Below are 26,812 nucleotides of genomic sequence, written 5' to 3' on the forward strand. Positions count from 1 at the left end.
AAGGCCATAGGGAAAAATGAGCCTTGGGCAGGACAGCCAAGAGACCACAGCCCCTGGGCAGAGCTGTCCCACTGCAGTCCCCAGGCCGGGGTCACACTGCTCTCCAGCCAGCAAGGAGCAGAGACCACAAAAGGGGCTTTTCAAACCAGTGCTGAAACGCCAGCACAGTGCGTGGGTACTGTGGACAAGAGCTGGCTGTGATCCCTGCAGGCCCAGGGACACTTCCCACACCGGGGCTACGGAAAGGAGCAGGCTTTCATCAGGGGTGTCTGTACCCCCAGCACACACACACACGCTTGGCACACTCGTTTCTGGCAGCCCACGGAGACATTTGGGCACAGGAGGAGGGCAGGCAGGGACACAAAGCGTGATTAGAGCTGGGAGAGCCCCCGTCCCATCAGACACCTACAAGCTGCCCCAAGCCCCTCAGCTGTCAGCCACGGCCACCATCCATCCTGCACGTCCTCGCCAAGCCAAAGCTCCCTTTGTGTGGGTTTGGGGGAGGACAGGGCAGGCCAACTGCAAAATTAAAAACTCCAGCAATCAGCAGTGCTCTTTATTAAGGACTGGTCAATTATGTGGAGCGAGCTCAAGAGCATTACCAGGTCGGAGCAGGCAGACCTGCCCTGCCCACGCACTGCCTGTCACCAGGTAAGCACCAGCTGGGGCTGTGGACAAAGTCCGCTGACAAACAGCTTCTTGTGGTGACAAGGGCTGAGCCCCTGCTCACAGGCTGTGCTGGGCACCCCGAGCCGCACCAGCAGCCTGGTATGTGACTTCCTCCACCCAGGGTGACAAGGAAATACCACAGATAAGCGGGACATCAGCACAGAAAAGCCTGAAAGACAGGTCACTGCAGCCGAATGTGTGCTCCGGCAGCCCATTGCATCAAGAGAGAGTTCTCTGGCATGTGCTGTGCTCTGTTTGTGTCCATCCCCATCTATTCAGTCTGCTCGACACCAGTGTGGCAACACCTGGAAAGTCCCACTTGACTGTTCCATGATGTGAAACAAGCTTTAAACTGAACGAGAGACCCGTCCAGTGGATGCTGTTTTCCATCCTCTTCCATACAGATCTCGCATAAGCAGATTTCAAAGGTATTGTGTGAAAACCAGAAGTGTTTTAAGACAAGGAACAGAACGCGGTAGAATCCCTGATGCACAGAGGAGACACATTATTTCAATTTCAGAGTAAAGAGTCACCTGCCACAGCCTGGGTTTGTTTGTCCAAAGATGATCTCATGGTAGTTTTAGGACATAATACCTTGACTGCGGGTTTCACAGGGCGCCCCATCAAAGGGATGAAGCCCTCATTTCAAAGCAGACACCGTCTAAAGCCACAGAGTTGACGAGCCTGACTCGAAAAAAGACTGGGCTATGTTGCAGGATGTTTTCCCACTTACAGTGTAAAAGAATTCCCGTTCCTTTATCCCGGGTCTAAAATCCACCGGCAAATGTTGCAGAGCAAGGACCCTCGCTCCCCTGGGGAGCAGCAGATCTTTGCCAGCGCCCAGCCATCACCCTCCGGAGGTATTCCCTACAGAGGCATTCCCACAGCCGGCAGGACGGCGCCGGGACAAACCCAGCACCACACCTGAGGCAGGGGAGCTCTGCAGGGCTGGGAACCCAGCGAGCAGGATGCCAGAGCAGGGTGGGCCTGGGGCACGGGGCCATGTCCCCCGCGGCTCCCCGAGAGCCTCACGCTCTGCGGACCGTGGGGAAGCGATAAGCACCATCAACAGGACAACCCCGGGCAGAACGGGCCGACCTCCGGGACGGAGCGAGCAGGTGAACGACCTCACCTCCCCAGACCTCTGCGCCCCAGAGCGGCTCCGGAGAGGGGGCACGATCCCCGCGGGACCCCAGACCCACCGCTCTCGCAAAAGCCCCGCTCCCATCCATCCGCCTGCATGCACTGGAAGAAAAGTAACCCGCAAACAAGGCAAACCCAAGGAAAACGACCGCGGCAAACACAGCGGAACCCTCTGCGAGTGGCCTGCCCTCCCGCTGCTCCGCAGGGCCGGCACGAGCGCGGCTCCCCGGGGATGCTCAAGAGCCCCCGACTCCCTCGGGAAAGCGCGAAGCCGCCCCAAAGTCACCGCAGATCCACCCCGGCAGCAGCTGCGACACCCGGGGCGCCTCCCGGGGCTCCCCTCAACAGCACCCTCCGCTTTGCCACCGCCGCCCCTGTCCCCCGAGACCCCGCCGTGCCCCGGCCCCGCGGATCGCCCCTCTCCGCCCCGCCGGGACTCACCGGGGCCGGCGCGGCCGGCGGGCAGCGCCAGGAGCTGCAGCAGCAGCAGCAGCAGCCGCGGCAGGGGCGGCCCGGCTGCCCCGGCCATGGCCGCCCGCCGCTGCCCCGGGCCCGCCGCCCGCCCCGCAGCGCCGCCGCCGCCGCCGCCGCTTCCGCCGCCCGCCCCGCCCCGGCCCGCCCCGGGCCCGCCCCCCGCGGCACCGGCAGCGACGGCCCGGGAGGCACGGAGCGGGAGGGAAGAAGCGGCGCTGCCCGCCGAGCTCGGCGGGGCCGCCGCTGCCGCCGGGGCGCTCCGCCCCGCTCCGCCCCGCTCGCCCCCGGGATGCGCCTGGCGGGTCGGAGCATCCCGGGCACGGGGCACAGAGCCTTGGCGTGGTGCCGGTGGTGCTCCCGGGTGTGAAGGCCGAGGAAGGTGGTAGTTGGAGATCAGTTGAAGCTGAAAGCACAAACATGCACATCCCTCCGTCATAACCGGACAGTCCACCGCGTCCCCGCTCAGACGGGAAATCACTGCGGAGGCTCAGCCCTTCAGCTGATGGGTGATTTAATGCTCGTTCCTGCAAAGCCCATTGCTTTCTCTGCTCTCACCTATCTGCCGTGTTCATAGGACTCGCAGGAGATGTGGCTTTCATAGGCACGGTCAAGTCATTCTCTGATTTTCCAGCTGATCTCAAAAGAGTCAAGGGTTTTCTTTTACCTGCGTTTTCCTTGGGATACCTCTGATGTGTTCCCCAGCAGAAATAATGCATCTTGGGGACAGTCTCAGAGTCCTTGCTCTGGCAAAAATACCACCACTCCCTGACTGGTCAAGTCCTCCTTAGCTGAGGACTCCAGACCTGTTTCCAGTCAACCACAAGCTCCCTGGAGATGGAGTTTCAACTTCTGCTTTCTACTCCTGGAGCTCAAAATCTTTGCTGCTTCCTCTCACAAGATGTTACTCTTTGTAATAAATTCTTGGGGCATGGGAAGGAAATCCCCTTGGGAAGTGCCTGTCATTTTCCAGGAGCTCTGACATCACCAAAATCCCAGTCAGAGCAGGCTGTGTGCTCAAAGCTGGCAATGTCCTCATCTGATTTAGGAGAAGACTTCCCTGAAGTCAGCGCAGAAGCTTGAGCACATAAAGCTCAAGGGATGGGAAAAGACTATTCGGCTAATTTCCAGCTTCAATTTGTTCACTGCTTGTTCATTTCCCCTTGCCCCCGTGCAATACTATCCTTGAATTTTCAGAGCTCTCCTTCTAAGAGGAAAACAAATAAACCCTTCTGTCCTCATTCTACATTAATTTAGCCTTCAACTCCACTGTTAAAGATATCAGCTCATCTCCAATCAGCCCTTATGAATTACTTTCTTGAAATGCCATTTCTAGTTATTTTCCTCTTAAAAGAGAAAAAAAAAAGTCAAAGGCCTGAGCATAAATTAAGTTTATCTAACACAATGCAGAGTCAGATCCAGAACGTGTTACAAGACCTATTTTTTTTCACAGCTTGGGTCCTTTGGAGCTGCTTGTTCCCAAGAAAAGCATTGCAGTGTTCACTGTAACTGGGTGGATGGATGCTGTAGGACATGCCACCTCCAGACTGACAGCTGCTCCAAACACATGGGGACATGCAAATGTTGTCATTGGCTTAGTGACTGTCTGGGCTGCTCCTTTTCCCTTTGCCTGAGCAGCCTGGCAGCCTCAGAAGGGGTGAGTTTGGGCCAGGGAGGGTCTCCTTTTGGCTGCAGAGCTGGAGTTGGGGCTGAAGCTGGAGCTGGAGAAGCTGAAGCTTCCTCCACGTGCCCAGTCAAAAAGACCTGCAGCCAGGCAGAAGATACAGCTGCAGTGGCATCTGCCTCATCCTGTGTGGCATCAAGAGCCCAGAGGATTCAGAAAACCACATGGGAGGGTTGTGTTTGTGCTGAAGCCTCAGGGACCATGGCTGTGCTGAGGCCACGGCTTCTGCCTGAGTCAGTGACACTCTGAAAGTGGTGTCGGTGTCCCTGTGATGGTCAGGGCTGACCACTTCTGCTTCCTGCTCTTTGGTCCATGAGTCCTGAACACAGCCCTTCACATCAGGAAGTCAGACAAAAGAGGAAGACCCTGCTCTGGAGAGTGTATTTCCTACAGTGTTTCACACAGGCCTGTGGAGAAGTCTGGCATATATAATGGAAGTATCCCTCTTTGAGGCAACAACCTGGAAAAATAAATAATGATGGCCTGTGCAAATTGGATTTATGGAGCTTTAACAGTGCTGACCCATGACTTTTGATAAATACATTTCTACTATTAATAAAGGCACTGAGCTGCTCAACTATTGAGGGATGTCTAAAAGCTTTCTGGATGAGCAGCTGCAATGCACATTTTGCTGTATTGCCTTCCATAAATCCATAGCTGGGATCCTCCTGGCCATGTGCAAAGGTCTCTGGAGAGCACAGAACTGGCACAGTCTGCTCCCCTATCTCTGTTTGATCCTAGTGCAAGGAGTAAAAAAAGTGTCACTGACTGGAAAACTCTGTTTCACTATTTTCAGCTAGATCTTCACTGAATTGTGTCCACCCAGCAGCTTGACTTGGAGTCACTGTGACAGGGGAAGGAAGAGAATAACGAGGAACTGTACCCCAGGATTAGGGACCAAAACTCTGCTGTTAGAGCTGCACAGTTTTAGCTTTAGACAGAAAAGTCAAATGATGCTGCATCACTGCAGGAGGCTGCTGAAAGGATATTTGATGTACTCTGTGGAACTTTGCTATGTGCAGCTCTCAGTGTTACTCACAAAAGGAAAAACAGAAGGTCAGTCCTTTCAGTGTGGATAAAGAGGGTGACCTGTATAGGGAAATATAATCTAAAAAAGGGGGGCTGAACTTAAACTGGCTATTACAGCTCAGGAAAAAGATGCTGGAGTCCTCACTGATGGTTTGCCAAAATTGTAGCCTTGATGTGCAGGGGGAAAAAAAATACAGTGGTGTCATCAGGAAGGGCTTGCAAAATAAGAAAGAGAGCATCTCCTGCCTGTTGTGTAACAGCCTGGTGCACCCACACCTGTGCAGGTCTGGCCTCTGATCATGGGATCCTATAATCATGGCATAATTTGGGTTGGAATGGACATTTAAAGGTTGTCCAGTTCACCACCTCTGCCATGGACAGGGATGGCTTCCACTAGGTCACGTTGCTCATAGCCCCATCCAACCCTGGTCTTGAAAGTTTCCAGGGATGGGGCATCCCAGCCTCTCTGAGTAACCCAATCTTTACCACCTCCACTGTGAAAAACTTCTTCCTTACATCTAATCTAAATCAAACCTCTTTGTCTGAAACCATCACTCCTTGTCCTATGGCAACAGGACATCTCAGGATGTAAGAACATTGTGGATTTACAGCCCTGAGCAGGCAACTGGGATCAAGGGGATGGGGCAGCTGCAATACAAAGGGGTTCTGGGGAGGCTGGGGTTTTTCTCTGGAGAATAGGGAGCAAAACATGCCAGCCCTACAAAATCATAAAGAGAACGTGGACCTGGTGCATGAGGAGAGTTAGAGGCATCAATCAGTCTGGTAGATTGATTTAAAATGGATAAAAAGGACTTTATTTGGAGCAGGTGGGAGAATGAACTTCTGGAACTCAGTGCCACAGGAGGTTGTGGAAACAAACAGAATCAGCAGGTTTATAAAAGGTACAGCAAATTCATGAGCAGCAGCAGGTCAACAGACAGATGCTGAAGGTAACAGGCAGGAATGTAGCCTCTGGAATTGCTGTTACTGCTTGTGTGGGAGCTGGAGGAACTCAACCAAAGCTGGGCCCTCCCCAGATGGCATCTCCTGCTGCTCAAAAATGCAGAAAAACAACACAGGGAGAGAGGAAGCACTGATGTCACCAGCAGAGCACTGCCTACCATCTCAGCTCCAAGCAAAATCGGATCTCCCAGGTGGTTGCTGTGTGGAAGGAAGACAGAGCAACCAGCAGGAAGAAAGATTTTGCATTTCTATTCAATTTCCATCTTTGTAGTGAAAATCTAATCAATGCTCATTTCTGTCTTCTACCACTTTTCCTTTTTCCACTGGCAAAACAGCCAGCGGAGGAGGTGGGAGGGCTCCAAAAAGTTTGAATTAAAGTATATTTCAATCATTCCTTATTTTCAGACTGCTTGCCTGAGGAAAAAATCCCCTCTACCTCAAAAACTGATGGAAGCCACCTCCAAACATTCAATACCTCTGGGAAAAGAGGGAGGGGGATGGGGTCACAGAAACCAGACCATCGTGTCTCTTATCATTAGCAGGGTAAAAGGAGGAAACCAGGGAACTACAAACCAGTTGGGTTCAAGAAAAAAAACCAACAACAACAACAAAAAAACAACCAAAAAACAACAACCCGCAAACAAACAAACAGTGGGACTTTTAATCAAAGAAAGAGATGAGTAATAATCATGGCCTTTGCCAAGAATGAATCCTTTCAGATGAGTCTGTTTTCCTTCCGTGACAGATTCCAGTTCTTTGTTTACCATTATTATTTACTGTTCTGTCGTGAATAACTTGTTTTGTAGTGGGGAATGTCCTTATTAAGTTCTCAGATGTTCCTGAGCTGGAGGGGCTGCAAGCACTGGCTTAAAATTCAAAAGGATTCAGACAAATCAGGGAGATAATTTCAGCAGGAAAAATCTGACATTTAGGAAAGAGTGGCTGTCCAAACACACAGCAAAGAAGCAGAAGACCTATTGGCTGGACCACTCATGGGTTACACTATTGGCATATTGAATTCCAATATGGGATGTATAAACAAGAACAGCCTGTAAAACACATGATGTTTTTCCTCCTCATTCCAGCAAGAGGATCTCTCAACTGGTCCCCTAAGATCAGCTTCCAGTGAGGAATTAATTCTCCATCTTCCCATTGCTTGTTTGCTAGATCCTCTTGCTGCTGGGAAGATAGAAAATTCATGGAGAATTCCTGTTGAACTCCCCTAGGATGCTTGCCCTTCTCCAGAAGTACATGTTTCTGTGTCCCTCTCCAGGACACACTCTCTAGGGACATGACTATCTAGCCAACATCATAAGATTAGAATCCAGCCTATCTGGACAAGGCTGTTTGCAGCCCCTCAAGAGGCTGGTGATTGGGTGAGCCATTACCATCAAGCTCATTTCCTGATGTTGTTTAACTTCTCTTTCAATAAAAACGAGCTCTGACATGCCACTTGCCTTGGTGTCACCACAGAACAGAACACCGTGCTGTTCTGGGGGCATCTTTGAACCCTGGGTTCTTTGTCCATCAAGAATAAACGAGAGCTGAGGAAGGCCTGCAGAGAGTGGAGACATCAAAACAGGCATGACCTGGAGATACTCATCTTCTTTCTTCTGCTGAAACTGCCTGGTGTGATTTGGCTTCCTGAGCACTGCCATGCCTGGATCAGAGGGCTTTGTGTCCAATCCACCTCCTCAGTGTCACCTGGGGCTGTTTCAGGCTGCTGCTGCTGTGGCAATGCAGAAGTTGCCTCCAGCTCTCTCCTCAGCACTGGAGCTGCAGCAATGCCAGCTGCAAAGCCAGCCTGGGCCAGCACTGGGGCAAATATTTGACCTGCTCTGCTCCAGAGCATGGCTGCTGTGGTGCTGGTGGGTCCCGTGGCAGCTGGGCAGGGATGCCAGGTCAGGGCGTGCCAAGCTGTGGCCAGTGTGTCTGTCCCACGGGGCTCTGGGGCACACACAGCCACGGCCACCGAGGGATGCCCAGTGAAGGGACCCCTGTGCTCTGAGCCAGAGGCACGGGGGGCTCGGGGCTGGAACTCTCAGCAGGGCACACGGGTTGATGGGGAGGGGTCCTGCACCCCCCTCCGAGCTGGCACCAGCGTCCCCAAAGCACTCGGGATCCGGGGCTGGCTGGAAGCCCTGGCTGGAAGCCCTGCTTCTCCCAGCCCTCACAGCCTCTGCCTGGCCCCGATAAAGCACCACGGCTTGAGGTCCCCATCTTGTGGCAGCAGGGACAAACGGCTGGGACAACACGAGCTCAGCGGTTCTCCGGCCAGGCAGAGCCCAGGCAAAGTGCTGCAGAGGCAGGACACTGCCCGCTGCCACCCGACGTGTCCTGCCTGAGGTCACAGCACGGCTCGGGAGCAGTCAGAAGCTAAAGGAAGCTGGGAACAACTCTCACCCCTCACATACGCATTGTCCCCACATTGCTCTTAAACCTTCTCTCCTGTACCCACCATGCTGGGGACCATGAGGGCCCTCAGTGGTTGGGTTTGGAGGAGTCCAAGTCCATGCTGGATTTGATGCTGGCTCTTGCCAATGCTTTCCACACCAGTTCATACCTCCTTGCACACCTGTGTGCCCTGAGCCCCCACCATATCCTGGTTCTCCACCAGATCCCCAGGAAGTTGTGCCTGCAGCTCTGCCTGGGTGATGTTCCTGGCTGGAAGGGTGGAACCTGCTCCAACATCTGCTCCATACAAAGGTAGATCAGATTGGCCAGTGATGCCCTGCCTGGCTTTCTCCTCCTTTCCTCATTGTGCCCAGGAACAGTGGGGGTGTGAGCTCATGACGCCTGTGGTGCTTTGCAGAAGAGACCCTGAAGGGCCTCCTTCTCTCTTTGGAGTTACTGGAGTCTCTCCTGGCTCTGTGCATTCACTGATAGTGCCTGGGGCCATGGCACTATGGAAGAGGCCATCACTGCCAGTGCCAAGGATCAAAGGAGCCGGTGGCAACCTTGCTGGCTTCGTGAGCCCCCCTGGGGCTTCCTTGAATCTTCCCCTCCTCACTAAGGACCTCCCAGCCCTTACTCAGCAGCTGGCAGGTTGTAGCCTCCTGGGACTATCTGTTGCCAGTCTCCCCCCACGCCCACAGCTGGAGGAGAGCCCACACATTCCTTTATCAGCCCCCACCACGGCCACCCTGCTGTGGGCTGCGATAAGGGCTGGGGGGTGCAGACACCAGCACAACTCCTGGGCTACTTTTTGTGCCCTGACACCGCCCCCAGCTGCTGGATCTGGAGCTGAGCCCCGTCTGCTCCCCTTGCAGCTCCCCAGGACCCCTCCGCAGTGACACCCAGCAATGGGCCATTTGGTGAAGACAGAAGAAGTCTTACACCCCTGCGCAGCCCTGTGTGCTGGGTGTGCAAGGAAAGATGTCCTGGCACAGGGAGGTCCTCAGGCTATTGCCACTCTGCTACCAGGCAGAGGGTCACAGGGGCCAGGACCCCTGTACTGCTGTGTCACCTGCAAAATTCTCAGGAGGAGATGTCCCCCGGCTCTGTCCTGAGCAAGGGTGCTCAGAGCTGGTGGTGCAAGAGGGGATCCCAGCATGGAATTCTGGTGGGACAGCCCGGGGCTGCAGGGAGCCCCACATCTTCCATGAGTCTCTCCCCTCCACTGGTGCCTAGAAATGCACTGTTTCCTCCCAGAGCCCCACGGCAGCAAAGCAGCGTCTGCCTGCTGGCCCCAGATGCTGCCTCTTCTCAGGGACAGCAAAACCAGAGCCCATTTCCTCCACGTACCCACCTGATGGGGAGACCTCCAGTTCAGACCCCCAGAGCACATCCCTCCCGCTCCCTTCCCGCCGGCAGCACACAGAGCAGGACACCAGAGCTGCAGCACAAATGAAGAGATTTTATTTCAGAACATTTGACTGCTTGCTGTCGGAGGGCTGGTGGGGTGTTGGCTCCAGCTCTGGCCACAGTACGCGTCTTAACGGTACTTGGCGGTCAGCACGGTGCCCACGGCGCACAGGAACTTGTCCAGGGAAGCGTGGACCTCTGGGGTCAGCAGAGAGGGGTTGCGGGTGGCCACCACCACCAGGAAGCACTGGCCCAGCAGCTGAAAGGCAAAAGGATGCGGTGAGCAAGGGAATGAGGCAAGGGAGAAGCCAAGAGGTGCAGGAGGGAAGCTGGGCTGGTCACCCCTTCCCAGACACTCACTTTGAAGTTGACGGGGTCCACACGGAGTTTCTGGGCGTGGAGGTCGCTGAGCTTGGAGAGGGCACCGGCAAGGTCATCGATGTTGTTGACGGCTTCGACCAGTGCGGCCGCCACCTTCTTGCCGTGACCCTTGACCTGAGCAGAGCCCTTTCCTAGGTCGAAGTGGGGGAAGTAGGTCTTGGTCTGGGGGTAGGTGACGAACATCCTGCAAAACAGAGGGGTTCAGAGACAGGTGAGACAGGGGCAGGGTGGCAAAGGACAGAGACAGCTGCGGATGGGGAGAAGAGGGGACAGATGCGAGGGAGTCGGGGCTGGAGAGGCGAGAGGGGGTCACGCCGGGGACATCCACGATACCTCTCCAGAGCGTCGGCGCCATATTCCTCGGCCTGGCCGCCGATTTTGGCGAAAACGCCCTTAACGTTGGACTTGTCGGCGGCGGACAGCACCATGATGTCACCTCCGAGTCGGCAGCCCCAGCACGGGTGTCCCCGCTGCCCGCCGCCGCCCTTATATGCGGTGCCGGGGCTCCGCCCGCCCCCGCCCGGCCCCGGCCCGGCCCGGGGGTGCTGGACCCCGGCCAGGCGGGGCCGCCGCCCGTCCCCCCCCGCCCCGCCCCGCTCCGCTCCGCCCGGGCACCGGCACCGCACCGGCACCGGCACCGCACCGGCACCGGCACCGCACCGGCACCGGCGCCGCGCCGGCAGCGCACCGGCACCGCGCCGGCGGGGCGGCTCTGCCTCGGGGGCGTCGTGTCGGGTTAAGGTCAGGGCTTGCTCCAGAGCGGGGGTGGTCTCTGCCCCGCCGACACGGGCTGACACAGCAGCGCGGTTAGGCTGAAGGTTAGGCTTGGGGTTAGGGAGCGGTTTAGGTTTAGCTGCAGTGCCTGGGCTGGCGAGGGTTGTCCTCAGGGTCGGCACTGGCACTGGCACTGGCAGCGGAGCCCGTGTGTGTCCCCTGGCGTGGGGTGGGACACTGTCTGGGTGCTCCTGACACAGCCTGGATGTGTTCTGGCCAGGTGTGGCGACAGCAGCGTGGGGGAGACTGTATCCCACGCCCCCACAGAGCTCCGTGTGCACCTGCATGTACAGACTGACCACCCAACAGCCTGCACACACCCCCCGAGCTGCCCCAGGACGCACACTGCCCCTACACGCACTGCCAGCTGCCACCTACACGTCCTCGCACACGCACATGCTGTCCCTGTTCAGCCCTCTGCCATCCAACACATCCCTGTGCAAGGCTGCCCCACTGCACTCCCTGCTCTCGTTCCTCAGCACACCCCACAGTGTGTGTCCTCTTCAGCCCCTGCTCCCTGAGCCACAGTCACGTCTGTTTGCCAGCAGAGCCCGGGGCTGCCCTGCCCCAGCCCCTTCTCCTGCCCTGTGTGTGCTGGCCCTGGGGCCCTGGGGCACTGGGGGACCCTGACTTCTGGGCAGGGAGGACACTGGGCAGAGCCACGGGATCAGCACTGCTGCAAGTGCTTTGGGAAGACACGAGGGACCACAGTGGACTGTGCTGAGCCCTGTGTGCTCCAAATGATGCGATGAAGGTGAGGAATGTAACAAGGGCAAGGAAGATGAGGGTGGTGAGGAAGACGAGGGTGAGGGGGCTTGCAGAGCTCACAGTAGTTTCGGCAGGTGGCGCAGACCAGCAGGGACAGTTCACACCGTGTTTCTTCCATGGCCGAGGTTCTTATCATTTGTGTTTGGGGGAGATTAGCTCGGTCTGGCACCACTTCAGAGTGGGGAGGGAGGGCCGGGGGGGCTGATTTTCTGGGAAGCAGCAGCAGCAGGGCAGCGTCTGCTGCATGTCTGTGCATGGGGAGAGCTGCCAAGGCAGCAGAGCCCTTCAGACTGGTGGCACAAAAACAAACGGGTGTAAATGCACATGAGCACACTGGGATGTGGACTGGGATGTGTTTGAGGATGGAGCACAAGCACTGTGGGGTCACCTGCAGGAGCAGGGGCTGCCACACTCAGGGACTGCCAGGCCTGTTTGTGAGCAGGCAGGGTCCCTGCATGCCCCCACCTGCCTCCTGCCTGCACCTGGACACTCAGGCACCTCTCTCCTGCAGGATCTCATCTCCTCCCTCTGGTGTCACAGCACAGAGAAAACCCGGGGCTAATTTAGTATATTGTAGCCCACCAGCTCTGATCACTGATTCTTTTAAAATTCAGGCCCCAAAGCCCTGAAACCAGTGTCCCTATACTGGACTGCAGATTTGCCCATTCCATTCCCACCCTGCCCAGGTCCCAGGGGAAGAGCAGACACCTGGGGCAAGTGTGGAGATTCTTCCCTTGCAGTTGACTGGGATTTGTGGTTCAGGAGCTTGAGTCCCTGAACAGTCTTTGTGCTTAATGGTCTGCGGTGGACTTTCTTCACTCCATGAATTCTCAGATTGCTTCTGGAGCTTGTGCAAGCACTTAGCTCCTGCAGCACTCCTAATAATGTCTTAAAAAGCCATCTTGATAGATGGAGACAGGAGGATTTATCCTACACCCCATCACCCCCCAGGAATCCTTCAAGGGAATGCAAGGATCACATTTGTCTTGGTGCAGCCTTCGCCCTGCTCCCTGGAGGGATGCAGGCACAGCTTCATTCCCTGGGTCCCGCCATCAGCTGCATCCCGTGCTGGGGAGGGTTGGAAGCAATCAGGGCCCTGGGGGACACCCAGGGAGCCCAGGGCTGGTGCTGCCCCTCCCGTGCCACATCCGTCACACCCGCAGCCCCCTCCCTCCAGCAGGAACACGGCCACACTCCAGCCCACCCCAGCCCCCGGCCCCGGCACAAACAGACGTGTTGCTGCAGCAAAAGAATCTTTTTTTATTGATGGTACACAGGCACGGCTGACAGCTCATCTGTACTTCTCAGCCAGCACGCTGGCCACGGCCGACATGAACTTGTCGACGGCAGAGTGCACCTCGGGGGTGTACTCCTTACCCAGGCGGGTGGCCAGCGACACCTGCAAGCACTGAGACAGGAACTGCAAGGAAAAACGGGGCTTAGCACCGCCACTCCAGCCCCCGTGTCCCCATCCCGGTCCCAGTCACACACCCCCTGTACCCCATCCCCTGCTGTCCTCCCTGATCCCCCTCCCCCATCCCCTGTCCTCCACCCCCCGGCTCCCATCGTGATCCCTGTCCCCCATTCCCTGTCCCTCAGTCTCCATTCCCCATCCCTGCTCCCTGTCCCCCCATTCTGATGCCTGTCCCCAAACTCCATCCCCATTCCCCATGCCCATCCCCTGCCTGCCTTGAAGTTGACGGGGTCCACACGCAGGTTGTAGGCGTGCAGGTTGCTGAGCTCAGACAGAGCCTGGCTGAGGTTGTCCATGTTCTTGATGGCATTGCTCAGGGCAGCCACCACTTTCTTGCCATGGCCACGGACCTGGTCAGAGCCTGGTGACAGGTCGAAGTGGGGGAAGTAGGTCTTGGTTGGGGGGTAGGAGTGGAACATCCTGGAGGAGTGGGACAGTCAGTGGTGCTGACCCCAGCCGGACCCACCACACTGGCCCCTCCGTGGGGCTCCCACCCCCTCGTCCCCCTCTCCCATGGAGTCCCCAGGCCTGCACCTGTTCAGGGCATCGGCTCCGACTTCCTCCTCGGCGCCACCCAGCTTTCCCCAGATCTGCTGGATCAGCTTCTTGTCCTCGGCGGTCAGCATGGTGGCGGCTGGAACAGTAGGCAGGGGTTGGTGGCAGCAGCACTGCAGGGACTCCTCTTATAGCTGCTGGCACCTCCACCCAGCCTTATCTTATCACACTGAGGGGTGAGGGGATGGCCGGGCCCTGGGAGCGGCTGCAGCGCTGCCGTGGGGGCCCCAGATGCCTCAGGGGGGCCCTGCCCTAAGGGGGCCCTTGGGGGGCCCAGCTGCCTGTCCTGCCTTGCTGCACCAGCCCAACACCAGAATGGGGCAGGGGGCAGCACCTCCCCAGGCTGCCCCTTGGACATGTCCCACGGGTGCCTCAGCCTTGTCCACCCTGGCTGGCACGTCCTCAAACCTGCTGTTGTGATCCATCATTCTCCACGGATGGGCCAGGGTCCTCCTTGGCTCTGAGGGTGTGGAGGTAGTTCCCACAAATGTCCCATGTCCCCTCCAGACTGGCACATCCAGCCCCTCTCTGCCCCAAGAGCCCCATGGCCTCTGAGTAGGAGCCATGGACAAGCCCTCCCAGAGAAACCCAGGCAGGGATCAGCCTCCTCTTTGGGTTCACGGTCTTGCCAAAGTCCATCCTGTGATGCCTGTCAGTCTTGGACTCCTTCCCTTCTTCCCACCCCCATGTGTGCTCCTGCCTCTCCCCATAAATGCTGGGAAATCCCTCAGGCACCATGGTGTCTGGTCATACAGTAACAGAATTTTAGAATAATCAAATTATTAATGTTGGAAAAGGTGTCTAGGATCCTCGAGCCCAACCATTCCCCCCGAACTGCCAAGGCCAACACCAAACCAGGTCCCCAGAAGCCACATCTACACATCTGCTAAATCCTCCAGGGACAGGGACTCCACCACTGCCCTGGACAGCCTGTGCCAGTGCCTGACAAGGCTTTCTGTGAAGAAATTTTTCATAATATCCAACCTAAACCTCTCCTGCCACAACTTGAGGCCATTTCCTCTGACTCTCACATCCTTCTCTCAGCCTCTGCAGGAAGGAGTTGGTGCAAACACAGGGAAAGGGACAGATGCTGACCTGGCATGTAAGTAATGGATTTAAACCTCCAGGTTACCTGACACCAATGGATGCAGAATGCTTTAAAAGCTGCTGTGGTGACATTTAGATATTTAGAGCCATTTGATGGCCTGAGAGCTTCCACACCCCCTTGTCCAAACACAGTCCCTAAATTCCATGGATGAGGTGAGGACTGCCGCTTGCAGTGCTGGCTCAGGGTGGCCATCAGAGCAGGCTGATGGCTTTGCACCCACTGTTTCATGCCAGAACTCTCTGAGACAGCAGCTGACATGGTCCTGTGCTTCAGGTTTTGGCCAAACTGCCCCAGTGAAAGGCTGATGTTCCTGATTTTGTTGAACAGCATTTGCAGAGCATCAGGACCGTCTCTGCTTCTCACTCTGCCCCCACCCAGGGAATAGATTTTGAGGTGCTGGGAGAGGACACAGCCAGGCAGATAGGCCCAACTAATCAAAGAGGTATTTCATACCTTATAACACCGTGCTCAGCAATCAAAGGGCAAAGAAGGGGTCTGAGGGAGCTTTAGGGGGGGTTATTTATGGTTTTTGCTCATGAACATCAGCCTACCCATGGCATGTGATGAGGGATTGCCTTTGCACCCCTGTTTTATTTTCTTCCTTGTGCTTCCACTTAGTCTTCACTTATTAAACAATTATTTCTGTTTGTTTGTTTGATCCTGACCCCCACTTTTTCTTGCTTTTATCTTCCTTTGCCCTTCACCTCATCCCGTTGTGGGGGGAGGGAGATGATTGAGCAGCTGGGGTGCAGTGGCTGCACAGTGGGATAACCCACAGAAGAAACACATCAGATACCGCATCCCTACCCCATGGAGAGAAGCACAATGAGAGGACAGTGCCCTGCACTGCAATGCAGGTTTGGTTCCCAGCAGGCTGGGATGGGTTTTGGATAGGTCCTAGAAGGATAAAAGACTCTTTCCTGGTCAGCCTGGAGACAGGCTATGGTGGATATACCTTGGTGAGCAGCTGCACTCACAGGGCTCCAGCCCATTCTGGGCTTCTGCTCAATGCCATGTTGCTCCCACTGAATGTTATGTTATCCCCACTGAATTGGGACATGAATTAGTATGAGTTCATTAGTATATGAATTAGTACAGGAGTTTATAAAGTTTAATATTTCCCCCTCCATATTGTGTAGACATTTCAGAACACCCCTGCCCGAACAGTCTGGTGCGGGCAGAACACATTGAGAGGAAAGCACAGAGACCGTAGCTCACATTTGAATTATTTATTGGGTTTTGCAGATGACTGAGCCCCTGGAGGAGGATTTAAAGAGCTGCCCAGGAAGGGGTGATATCCCAGAGCCTGGCGGCAGGGCTGGGCTGTGGATGGGCCTCCTTCACCCTCGTTGAGGTAATTTATCTGTACTTCTCCGTCAGAATAGAGGAAATACTGGACAGGAACTTGTCCCACGCAGCATGAACTTCTGGGGTGAAGTCACTGGGATAGTGGGCAGCCACAGAGCACAGGATACAGTGGGAAAGCAGCTGTAAGGGAAAGCAGCATGAAATCCATCACAATGAGTACCAGGTATCAGTGTAGGGGTCTGCAATGGACCCTAGGCCCAGTGTGCTGGGGATGACAGCTACGTGTCCCAACCAGGCAGTGCTGGTGCCTGAGATGGGAGTGAAAAAGCACAGTTGTCTTTTTTACAGGGCAAAAGGCACTGTTTGATCCCACTCCCTCTTCCATGTGTCCTTTCCTTCCTCAAGTGCAACAAAGTGGGACTGTTTATAATGTCTTAAAACTTTGCTCAAGACAGGTGATATAGCTTGATGTGTGAAGCAGATTGATGAATTACAGCAAAACCAGCAGAGATTTGAGTCTGTCTAACACAAACCACAGGAGCTCTGTGCACTGGGCCAGAACTTCCACTGAAAGACCAAATCTCAGGGTAAAAATCATATGAGAAACTGGCTCAGGGATCAAGCTGCCATTAGCCCACATGACCTGTGGTCTTTAATTTTGTGATGGCAGTTTCCACTCCTGTGCTCACTCACCTTGAAGTTCACGGGGTCCACCCTGAGGATGTAAGCATGCAGCTCGCTGAGCTTGACCAAGGCCCTTCGGATGTCATCAATGTTCTTCACAGCTTCCCCGATGGCACTCATGACCTTGGAGCCGTGGCCGCGGAGCTGAGCTGAGCCTTGGCTCAGATCGAAGTGAGGGAAGTAGGTTTTTGTCTGGGGGTAGCTGAAGAAAAGCCTGGAGGAGAACATGAGGAAGAGGGTCAGCAGCAGAAATGGTATGAGGTGGTAAAACCTCAGAACAAGTGCAGTGTAAACCTTCTGCAGCACATGCAGATTAGACAGCAGCTTCATCTGTATGTGCTAGAGAAGAATTAAGTGTTAAAAATTATTAAAAACTTAATGTAGTTTTGGGTTTGGTTTTGTTTTCAATAAATAAAAGCCACAACTTGACACCAAATTTCTTGTATTATATTATACCGAAGTTTCCAGGACCTTCAAATGAAAATGAAAAAAACCAGAATTGATATGGATGGTATGCAGAATCCTGAAAGGAGGATCACAGTACTTTATACTGAGCTGTAAATAGCATTTAAATCACTTTGAATCACATAAAAATTTCTGATAATTTCCAGACTCTTTTATGCCAGCTTGCTTAATTGGTATGGACTTTGAATTACTGTGCCATGCTTCATGCAGGGGGTCCAGCTGTCTTGTGTCCTAACAGTTTGTTACTTAACAACTGGAGCAATGAAACCTGAGCATCCAGTGAACTTAGTGGACAGCTATTCTCTTAATGCATAAAAACTGTAAGAGAAAGTGCATCACTTGTACAATAAACCACTTCAAGTTTATCCCCTAACAGGGATAATGGTGTTTAGGACACCGAGTATGAATGGCTTTGAATTCCTCACCAGTGCTTCTGGCTATGAATTCTTCTCTATGGATATAAGGAGAAAAAAAACAACCCTATTAAATCGCTAAAAAAACCCCCATGGTTTACTGCTAGACTGTGAAGCATTTAGTAGCACAGACATAACTCCTGAAGATTACATATCGAACAGCACAACTCTTCATCAAGTCTCCCTGGTCCTAGCCTGCTGTCACTCCCCCAAGTTCTACGGGAGATGCATCCCAACAGCAAAGCCCTCTTTGGAGGCCTGCTGGGGCCTTACCTCTCCAGTGATTCTGCCCCAATGGCATCAGCTTGGGCGGCCACCTTGGCCCAGATGGTGACCACGGCGGCTTTCTCGGCGTGGGTCAGCGTCATTGTGCAGGGATGCTGGCTCTGTCCCCTTGCAGTGACTGCTCAGAGCAGGTTTGGGCTCACCCCCCGGGCAGCCCTGGTTATAAAGGGGAAGGGGGAGCGGGCCTTGGTGCCTGTCCACACTCATTGGTCACTCCAGAGGCCCACTACAGACTGGGGGACACTTATCTCCCGAGAAGCAAGGGCTACCCTGGCAAGGGTCAGCACACTGTGCTCCTTGCCTGCTGGCCTTATCAGCTTCTTGCTCCTTAACCTAGCGGCTGTGTGGTCCAAAGAAATTGTCTGGACACGTGTTGATACATGAACAGAGAGATAATGCTGCAGAATTCCATAGATGAAGCATTAGGACACATCTCTAGGCTGAGGAGCGTGTGGGCTCCAGCACACTAAGGAGCCTGAGAGGAATCTGCATTTCCTCCCTTGGTTCACAGGTGGGAACACAAGGCTCTGGGCCTTCCTGACCCAGCCACTTGCAGCATATGTGGCTGCAACACGTGCAATATTTCACATAAAATGCTTTGTAGGTAGTGGTAGGGGCAGGCTGGGAGATCTGTAGTGCAGTTCAGAGGAGAAATGAAATCCTGATTTTTTAAGAGTAAGTGCAGATTTTACCATTTGCTTCAGGACTTCAATTTGCCAGCCTCTTGCAATCTCACTTTACAATTGCTGCCTGTGGTAACACTGGTAGTAAGGATTACTTTGGACACAGGAATAGAGAGTTTGTGAAATTGAGAACAGTGCTAGAAAAAAGTGTGTGTGAGAGAGAAAGCCCAGTCAGATTTCTTTTTTTATACTCCTCAAACTGCACATCTTTGATTTCTAACTGTGTGATCTTACTGTTAGTTGTTCCCTGCAATGTAAAATAGCCCTCAGCAGTGCAGTTAGTGCTCCCTGTGTTGTGCTGTGTGCTGGACATGCACAAGAGCTCCTGGTCCCACAGCAGATGGCTGGTACCATCAGGGCACGGGCCCTGGCTGGGTGAAGGACCAAATAAGCAAAACAAAGACCAGCACAAGTCTGTAATCACAGATAAGTGGGCACAGTGTCAAAGAAATACCCTACTGGAGATGGTTGCTGCAGAACCTCTGGGAGTAAATATCCTGCCAGCACATAAAGCAGAGGTAAATCTCTTTGCCATGCTGATAAACTACAGCAGCCTCAGACATCACCACTGAGAGCTGGCAGCTGTGCAAAGAGCACTGGCTGGTACAGCCAGAGGGGTCAGATAATGTTCTCTGCCCAAGCAGCCCTGCACACTTGTGTGGAGAAGGTTGGTGTGTCTGCATTTGACAGCAGCACTACCCACTGCCACAGAGGCTGTTCCCCAGCCATGGTCATCCTGCTAAAGGGAAAGCCCTTCTAGGGATAATGATCCTTGGGTGGTGCATGGGCTGGGGCATGTCCAGCCTATGGATACCTGTACCAAAGCACAGGTGTCACACAGGAGCGTGCACTGGAGCCCCTCAGGAGCTACAGGGAGCTGGGCTGTGCTGCTGGAAAGGTGCTGGGTTTGAGGTGGCACCTGTGTGTGTTGGGTATGGCAGGGATCTCTTCTGTGCTGTCACATGGGCATAGGTCTCTCCTCTCTGGGTAGACTCCATAGCCTGGAGGAGTTGATCCCTACACTACAAAGAGACCCCACTTTCCTGGGGCTGTGCCTCTGCCACTGCATCCTGGGCTCAGCTGGGAATGAACCAGGGGTAGGGTCAGAACCAGGCATGGGGTCAGACAGCAACTTCTGTATCCTCTGGTGTCCCCACTTTGCTGGGGCAAGTGGCACTTGCAGGAGGACTCTGGCCCACCCCTTGTACTCTGAGCTGGGCTCTAATTTAAGCTTCTCTGCATGCCATCTGTCACACTAATTAGAAAAAACCTTGGGCTTTCCCAAAAGGCAGGCACAAAGCACTTGGGGCCTCTGAGTCTGCAAGCCTGGCTGGGTTTGGGGATCTTGGATTATCATCCCCACCGTGGAGGCCAACAACTCCTCTGGGATTTAATTTCAGATTGTGTTCAGTGCCACAGCTCCTCCCTGTGTCCAGCACAACTGGAGGACACAGTCCTCCTGACCACGGGCTGGGTAATTCACCCACTTTAAGAGGGGATATAAAAATGGACTCATCTGAGACACAAGGAGGACAATTGTTTTACTACAGGGAATATTATCAGAGGGCTCTTTGTATACCTTTGTATACCACACACATCCCCTGAAAACCCAGAGCCCACTCTGGCCACACAGGTGCAGAGCAGCACAGTCTCCAGGTCAAAGTGCCACTGGCAGGATAGGCAGAGCCAAGGCACGGACAACATGGTATTCAGTTTACACAACTTAAATGGATAGCAGTACCAAGAGAGGCTGTATTCATCATCCCTTGCTACACACATTTCCAAAACCTGCACTTTTCCCATAGAAAATTTACTTTGAAAATATAGATGCTGTTGTGAAATATCCATTTACATAATGTTTTTGTCTCCTCCCCAAAGTGCTGCCTCTTATGCGTCGTGTTGCATGGCAGTGCTCCAAGCTCTCCTCAGTGAGAATGCTTTTAATCAGGGGTTACTCAACCAAGCTGTGACCCAGATAAACACAGGGATAAGGCACAGACCATCAGGACTCCTTCCTGTTCTGTGTAACCTGGGCATTGCTTCTCTGACTGCAGGATTATAGTTTGTGTGCACACAAAGTGATGTCTGCACAGGAGGATTCATCATCACTGAAATCATTATGGAATTTGAATTATTTTTCTGAGAGTTACTCCTTCTGCACTATCTCAAATGCCAGAGCAGCCAAAATGTGGCAGTGGTTTGCTAGAAGGAGCTCATTGCTCACTCAGGATCAGGGCTGTGCTGGGGATTGTTGTGGGAGCAAGCCTGGTGGGAGAAGTCTGCTCCTCAACACAACGTGACATGGAAAATGACCTGGCTTTGCATGAACCTCTCAGCCAAATTCCTCATTCCAGTGCTCCAGCTACCCATGGGGTAGTGAGGCTAGGGGGTCCTGGCCTCAGGAATCCGGAGCTGGACAACATGATTGCTGCTGTTCCTCTGTCACAGGGCCAGTGGTGAAGACATGTCCTCTGGGAAACCCGAGCAAACCTGCCTTCCTCTCTTGCTGCTGCTTCTCATGATGATCCACAGCTCCACCGCAGAAGGTCATCCTTTGGGCAGGTCATGAATCTTTGTCAGAAAATCACCAAAGGGGATTTTTGTTTTTAAAATTAATGTAGGTCTTTTAAAATCCAAAATCTGTTCCAAAAGCTGGCTACCAGAGTTTCTCATTTTAAACAGTAGAAGCAAGCAACAGACCTATTAGCTAATCATAAAAGTGGGATTCTAATTTCTAGCAGCCCTGATTGTAAATCCAATTGAATGGCATCACTGTGAGATCAAGGATAACTTTCCCCATGGGCCTGTATTATCCACAGGAATTGCCTTCCCTCAAGGAGAATGCTGTGGATAAGGAGAGGGACATATATCTGCTCTAACTCTGAAATATTTGAGGCACATTACATTTTGAAAGTCTGAAAAGTGGAATCTAAATCCTGGCTTTACTCTTTAATTTCCTACCAGGGTTTGAAGAACCTGCAACCATTGCTTTAAATGACAAGGCTAACTACAACTAAATGTCCAAGAACTGGGAATGATAGACAGACCTATAATTTATTATTTGAGAAAGTAAAATTATATTTTGAAGCAGGCACACTGAAATTTTAACATGACAGCCCAGTGCTGGTGTACAAGGAGTGCTCTGCTGTGATAACACGACTGGTCTTTAATCACCCCAGGACAACTCTCTCCCCTCAGCATCACCTTCTCTTGCTCAATTGTTATCGCTGGCCTTGTGCAGAATGGCCCAGCAGATTATACCCTGCTGGAGCTGCTCATCTCCCTCTTCAGCCACCCACCTCTGTCCTGTGTCCCTGGGAGGACTGCAGAGCAAAACCCAGAGTGGGGATATCTCACCATGTCCAAGCATCTAAGTAATGCAATGAAATACAGAAGAATTTGCATAAAACCCCAGGGCATCCTCAAATATAATTGCTGATAACTTCTGATCTCGGTTAAGCACAAAAAAATATGAAGGCACCGAGACTGTTGCCAGGGGAGTAAAGGTCACCCTTCCTAATCGGGAGGCAGGAGTAAAAGCACAGGAACCATGAGGCAGGGTGTATCAGGGCTGTGAAGTGAACATGAGCAACAAGCCCAAGCCAGCCTTTCCATGAGCACGGGGAGCCCACAGGTCTGACTTCCACAGCTGCCCCCCTGCAGGCACCCTGGTGTCATGGAATCGTTAGGGCTGGAAAAGCCCAGTGCAGTCATTCATCTGCAATACTGACACACTGGATTTGGCAGCTCTGATGGAAGCAATCCACTGCCAGATGGTGGAAGAACGGAGAGGGACTGGAAGGGAAGACAGAGAGATTCTCCACCTGCAAATACACCCTCAGTGGCACCCAGGCTGGTACAGGGAGGGTGGAGATGCACATTCACCTTCTGCATCCCATCTTTTGTCCATGGCAAACCTAGGAGAGGTCATCAGTTCCTCTCCCACTAAGGAAAAAGCATCCATGGCCTCATTCCAACCCACAACAAATTACCTTTGTTCTCCCAATTAATTTACCCTTCTGCTCAGTGTGCGGCACATGTGTGATTAGCTCCAGAAAGGCAGAAATGTTATTTCAAAAAACTGTTTGAAATGTCCCAAAGAGGCATTGCAGTAGGCTTTAACCAGCATTCCTTTATTTCCATTTCCAATCTAATTACCAATGAGCCTCCCTATTTAATACTGTGTTATGGAGCTCTTCTTTTCTTCCCTGTTGCTACTAGAAAGTTGCTGATGTGGAAAAAAAAAAAAGAGGGAAAGTGTCATGAGAAGAGTCATGGCAGACTGAGCGCACTTTGAAAAATCCCTATTCACACACACTCTCCAAGGTGTTAGGTTAAACTAGCACTGTCAAGCCCTCCACTAAACCGTGTCCCAAAGTGCCACACCCACATGTTTTTTGAAGACTTCCAAGGGGGCTTGTGATTCCACCCCTGCCCTGGGCAGTTCCAGTGCCTTTCCCCTTATTCATGAGGATGACAACCCAGGGTGGGTCTGGGCGTGGGGGGATGATGAGCCCTAACTGCTCTTTGTTACCAGCTCTCAGGAAAGTTCTGGAGTAAATGACTGAACTGTCTGAAAGCTCACAATGACCCAAAGTGGCCAAATAACAGCATTGGGTGGTTCAGGATCCAGCAGCCCCTGTGGAAGGATCCAGGGCTGGGGCCACCATGCGCTGTCTGGGTACAGGGCTGAGCTGGGGATGCTGAGCTATGCTGGGGCCACTGGGCTGAGCTGGAAGGTGCTGGCTGCAGGCATGTGGAGCACTGGAATAAACTGGGAGTGTGTGGAACAGGGAGTGGTGTCCATGGGACACTGGGATGATTGGGAGAAAGTGTCAGGTGATGGTCTGAACTGGGGGCACTGGCCTCTACTGGGAACAGGGCTGTGTGTGAGTTGGGGCTCTGAACTGGAGGCATGGTGGTATACTGGGAACAGGGCTGTGTGTGAATTGGTGGTCTGAACTGGAGGCACTGGGCTGTACTGGGAACAGGGCTGTGTGTGAATTGGCAGTCTGAACTGGAGGCACTGGCCTGTACTGGGAACAGGGCTGTGTGTGAGGTGCTGGTCATAACTGAGGACGTGGCTGCGGGTATGAACCCACTGGTCGTAACTGGGAGCACTGGGCTGTACTGGGAACGAGCTGTGGGGCCATCAGATGCTGGACAGAACTGGGGGCACTTGCCTATACTGGAGATGGGGCTGTGTGTGAGGTGCTGGTCAGAACTGGGGGCACTGGGCTATGCTGGGAACGGGCAATGGAGGTATGAGATGCTGGTGAGAACTGGGGGCACTGGGCTATGCTGGGAACGGGCAATGGGGGTATGAGATGCTGGTCAGAACTGGGGGCACTGGGCTGCATGGGCACGGGCCGCGGGGCACAGGCGGCCCGGCACAGGCGGCCCGGCACAGGCAGCCCGGGTAGAGCCGCCCGGGCCGCGCAGTCCCGCCGGTGCCGGTGCCGGTGCCGGTGCCGGTGCCGGTGGCGGTGCCGGTGGCGGTGCCGGTGGCGGCGGCGGCGGCCGCAGCGTGTGTCGGCGGAAGCGGAAGGCGCAGCGGCCGAGCCCTTCCTGCGGGAAGCCCGAGCCGGCATGGGCGAGAGCACCAGCCCCATCAGCGTGATCCTGGTGAGCTCGGGCAGCCGCGGCAACAAGCTGCTGTTCCGCTTCCCGTTCCAGCGCGGCGCCGAGCACCCCGCCGCGCAGGACAGTAAGTGCCGACGCCGGGAGCTGCGGCTGCCCCGCGCCCGCAGCGGCCTCCGCGGGCCTGGCATCCTCCCGTGGGGGGCTGGTACCCCACACGGACCCCTCACACCCCCCGTGGGGACCCGGAGTCCCCCTCACATCCTTCACATTGTCCGTGGGGGCCTGGCACCCCTCACCTGGCACTCTGCACCCCTCACACTGTCTGTGGGTACCTGTCATCCCCCACACACCCCTCACACTGTCTGTGGGTACCTGTCATCCCCCCACACCCCTCACATACACCCCTCACACTCTGGGTACCTGTCATCCCCCTCACACCCCATCAGACATCACGCTCTCTGGGTACCTGTCATCCCCCCAGACACCCCTCACACTCTCTGGGTACCTGTCATCCCCCCCCAGACACTCCCCTCACACTCTCTGGGTACCTGTCATCCCCCCACACCCCTCACACTGTCTGGGTACCTGTCATCCCCCCTACACACACCCCTCACACTCTCTGGGTACCTGTCACCCCCCCAGACACCCCTCACACTGTCTGTGTGTATCTGTCATCCCCCCACACCCCTCACACTCTCTGGGTACCTGTCATCCCCCCAGACACCCCTCACACTCTCTGGGTACCTGTCATCCCCCCCAGACACCCCTCACACTCTCTGGGTACCTGTCATCCCCCCAGACACACCCCCCCCCCTGGGTACCTGTCATCCCCCCAGACACCCCTCACACTCTCTGGGTACCTGTCATCCCCCCTACACACACCCCTCACACCCTCTGTAGGTACCTGGCTCCCCTCACTCTCCCTGTCCATGAGGACCTGGCCCCTCTCACATCTCCCCATGGGACTCTGCACCTCTCAGCCCTAGCCCTGCAGTGCCCTCACTCCCCCCAGGTGCCCTGGGACCCCTCTCATCCATCAGTTGAACCACATTAGTGCCAGGTGTCACTGTCCACCTGCTACCTTACCTCTGTCTGGGGGCAGGTGAATCCCCTGGGTTTTGGGAGCTTCAGGGGAACGAGGAGGCAGGATGAGAAGGAAGGCACCTATTTGGAAGAAGTGATTCAGTAACCACTATAAGCTTTAACCAATAATGGGTAGGAATTACAAAATTTTAGTCTGTGGTCTCGAATAGTGTGCTGGAGGAGGGTTAATTTCTCCTGGAAAACAGGAGCATGGGACTGTTCAGGTGCCAGCACTGCTTGCATCTCTTGCTTTGAGGCACATGATTTGGGACAGTGCCTGTGGCTGGACTGGGAGCAGTATCAGTGCAGGGCCTAAAGGTGCTGTGGGGTGATGGAGCTGTGTGATCTGGTTGTGTGCTAGTGGCTGTGTGTCGGGAGAAGTTTAACTCCCCTGCTTAGGCTGTGAGTCAATTTATGAAGAGGGAATCATCTCCAATTCCCTTTCCATTTTTATAGGTGAAATATGAAAAGTAGTTTTTTTTTTTTTGTTTTTGCTGACTGTTTCCCTGCCACCCCCCTCCTGCTTTTTGTTGATAAAGGATTTCCCTTCCTGTGACAGTGGGAGCATTATAATTGTCCCAAAACCTGAGCAACAAGGAGGGAAATTGCATTGGTCAGACTTTTACCTTTCACTCTTGAAATGCAGACTGTTACCTGTGTCAGTTTCTGTGAATGTTTCACTTTCTCCTCTTCATCCCCTAAAGGATAAAAATTTTCTCCTATTTTTTAAATGTTCTTTTGAGTGAGAATAGAAAAATGTACAAACACAAATTAAGCAGATTGTTTCTGGGTAAATTTATCTTTATTCTTTGCTTCAGACAAACCAAGGAGTCGATATGCTGTGAATGGCTCTGGTGACACCACAGAAGATCAAGATGGGGACTCCAGGTAGGAGGGAAAACATTTCTTCTGCCTAAGAGGTTGAAATGGAGGAGAGACAGCCTCCTGCTCTCTTGCCTCCTAGTTCCTAGGCACATTCTTTTGGAATCTATAGAAGACAGCCTGGCAAAAAAAATGCTTTAATATCAAGTTATGAAGAACCTTCATGCTTAGTAAAGAGGACTGTCTCACCAGGGAGTGCTGCTGAATCTGTTGTTTCCTGGGCAAGGTCAGCTATTCTGTGCTTGTTAGAAAGGCAATATTGCCCTTTCAAAACTCGGAGCATTAATCCTCTGGCAAAATCCCACGTTTCTTTACGTTCCTACTTCTAACTGGATAAATTTTTCAGTTGCCTCAACTTCTTCCCCAGCTCATGTAATGGTCTATTGGAATTGCTGTGCACTGATGAATAACTAATTTTGTTTCTCCAGACAGAGCTGCTGTTGTGTCAGTGGAGTGACACAGTGGCTCAAAAGGAAACTGACACTTGAAGAGTTTTTTAAGCACAGGAAATCAGAGAGTAACAAACGCACTGAAAATAGCCAGTGTGATGTTCAGCGTGTATGGATGGACCCTCTAATTAGTTTTTGTTGAACATTTGAAATC

At 53.7% G+C, this 26,812-nt stretch overlaps 4 protein-coding genes and 1 long non-coding RNA gene across 16 annotated transcripts in view; 2 read left to right on the plus strand and 3 right to left on the minus strand.

The window, feature by feature from the left end:
• Nucleotides 1-9,844, minus strand: part of PGAP6 (post-glycosylphosphatidylinositol attachment to proteins 6) — a 24,358-nt gene extending 14,514 nt beyond the window's left edge. The window contains exon 1 of one of the 4 annotated variants that reach the window (XM_038151705.1): nt 9,708-9,844. In XM_038151705.1, coding sequence (XP_038007633.1) covers nt 9,708-9,746 — 39 coding nt within the window. In that variant the 5' untranslated portion in view covers nt 9,747-9,844. Of the gene's footprint in view, nt 1-2,253; nt 5,412-9,707 lie in introns of those variants that run through there. The other 3 variants (XM_038151703.1, XM_038151702.1, XM_038151704.1) reach the window with 3 other exon arrangements.
• LOC119707160 (hemoglobin subunit alpha-A) lies at nt 9,796-13,855 on the minus strand. Of its 3 annotated transcripts, XM_038151737.1 has the most exons (4): nt 13,718-13,801; nt 10,478-10,503; nt 10,124-10,328; nt 9,796-10,022 (listed from the first exon to the last, which is right to left on the minus strand). In XM_038151737.1, the coding sequence occupies exons 1-4, from the start codon at nt 13,784-13,786 to the stop codon at nt 9,894-9,896; spliced, it is 429 nt and encodes a 142-aa protein (XP_038007665.1). In that variant the 5' UTR covers nt 13,787-13,801; the 3' UTR covers nt 9,796-9,893. The 3 variants fall into 3 exon arrangements, with proteins under 3 accessions (XP_038007665.1, XP_038007663.1, XP_038007664.1); XM_038151735.1 differs by lacking the exon at nt 13,718-13,801 and having other exon boundaries at nt 10,478-10,644; XM_038151736.1 differs by lacking the exons at nt 9,796-10,022; nt 10,124-10,328; nt 10,478-10,503 and adding exons at nt 12,926-13,106; nt 13,376-13,580 and having other exon boundaries at nt 13,695-13,855.
• Nucleotides 10,771-16,963, plus strand: LOC119707162. Its single transcript, XR_005258698.1, has 4 exons — nt 10,771-11,672; nt 14,760-14,817; nt 16,069-16,177; nt 16,802-16,963. It is a non-coding gene; the product is annotated as an uncharacterized LOC119707162 (long non-coding RNA).
• LOC119707159 (hemoglobin subunit pi) lies at nt 16,069-18,168 on the minus strand. Of its 2 annotated transcripts, XM_038151734.1 has the most exons (3): nt 17,967-18,168; nt 16,825-17,029; nt 16,069-16,311 (listed from the first exon to the last, which is right to left on the minus strand). In XM_038151734.1, the coding sequence occupies exons 1-3, from the start codon at nt 18,059-18,061 to the stop codon at nt 16,183-16,185; spliced, it is 429 nt and encodes a 142-aa protein (XP_038007662.1). In that variant the 5' UTR covers nt 18,062-18,168; the 3' UTR covers nt 16,069-16,182. The 2 variants fall into 2 exon arrangements, with proteins under 2 accessions (XP_038007662.1, XP_038007660.1); XM_038151732.1 differs by lacking the exon at nt 17,967-18,168 and having other exon boundaries at nt 16,825-17,239.
• Nucleotides 18,169-24,105: 5,937 nt separating this feature from the next.
• NPRL3 (NPR3 like, GATOR1 complex subunit) overlaps nt 24,106-26,812 on the plus strand; it is a 42,330-nt gene continuing 39,623 nt past the window's right edge. For 2 of the 6 annotated variants that reach the window (XR_005258694.1, XR_005258695.1), the window contains exons 1-2: nt 24,106-24,368; nt 26,146-26,215. Coding sequence is in view for 4 of the 6 variants with exons in the window: in XM_038151708.1 (XP_038007636.1) it covers nt 24,251-24,368; nt 26,146-26,215 (188 nt within the window). In the remaining 2 variants the exon portion in view is untranslated. Of the gene's footprint in view, nt 24,369-26,145; nt 26,216-26,812 lie in introns of those variants that run through there. The other 4 variants (XM_038151708.1, XM_038151707.1, XM_038151706.1 and 1 more) reach the window with 4 other exon arrangements.

This window comes from Motacilla alba, chromosome 14 (assembly GCF_015832195.1).
Source record: "Motacilla alba alba isolate MOTALB_02 chromosome 14, Motacilla_alba_V1.0_pri, whole genome shotgun sequence".
Taxonomy (NCBI): Eukaryota; Metazoa; Chordata; class Aves; order Passeriformes; family Motacillidae; genus Motacilla; species Motacilla alba.

Excerpts from the sequence above, each read along its gene's own strand:
- LOC119707160 (XM_038151737.1), bottom strand. The coding sequence starts at position 13,786 with ATGCTGACCGCCGAGGACAAGAAGCTGATCCAGCAGATCTGGGGAAAG. Across the intron at positions 10,329-10,477 it reads GGCGCCGACGCTCTGGAGAG|GATGTTCGTCACCTACCCCC; the intron begins GTATCGTGGATG and ends TCTGTTTTGCAG. Across the intron at positions 10,023-10,123 it reads TGGACCCCGTCAACTTCAAA|CTGCTGGGCCAGTGCTTCCT; the intron begins GTGAGTGTCTGG and ends TTTGCCTTTCAG.
- LOC119707159 (XM_038151732.1), bottom strand. The coding sequence starts at position 17,145 with ATGAAGCTGCTGTCTAATCTGCATGTGCTGCAGAAGGTTTACACTGCA. Across the intron at positions 16,312-16,824 it reads TGGACCCCGTGAACTTCAAG|CTGCTTTCCCACTGTATCCT; the intron begins GTGAGTGAGCAC and ends TTTCCCTTACAG.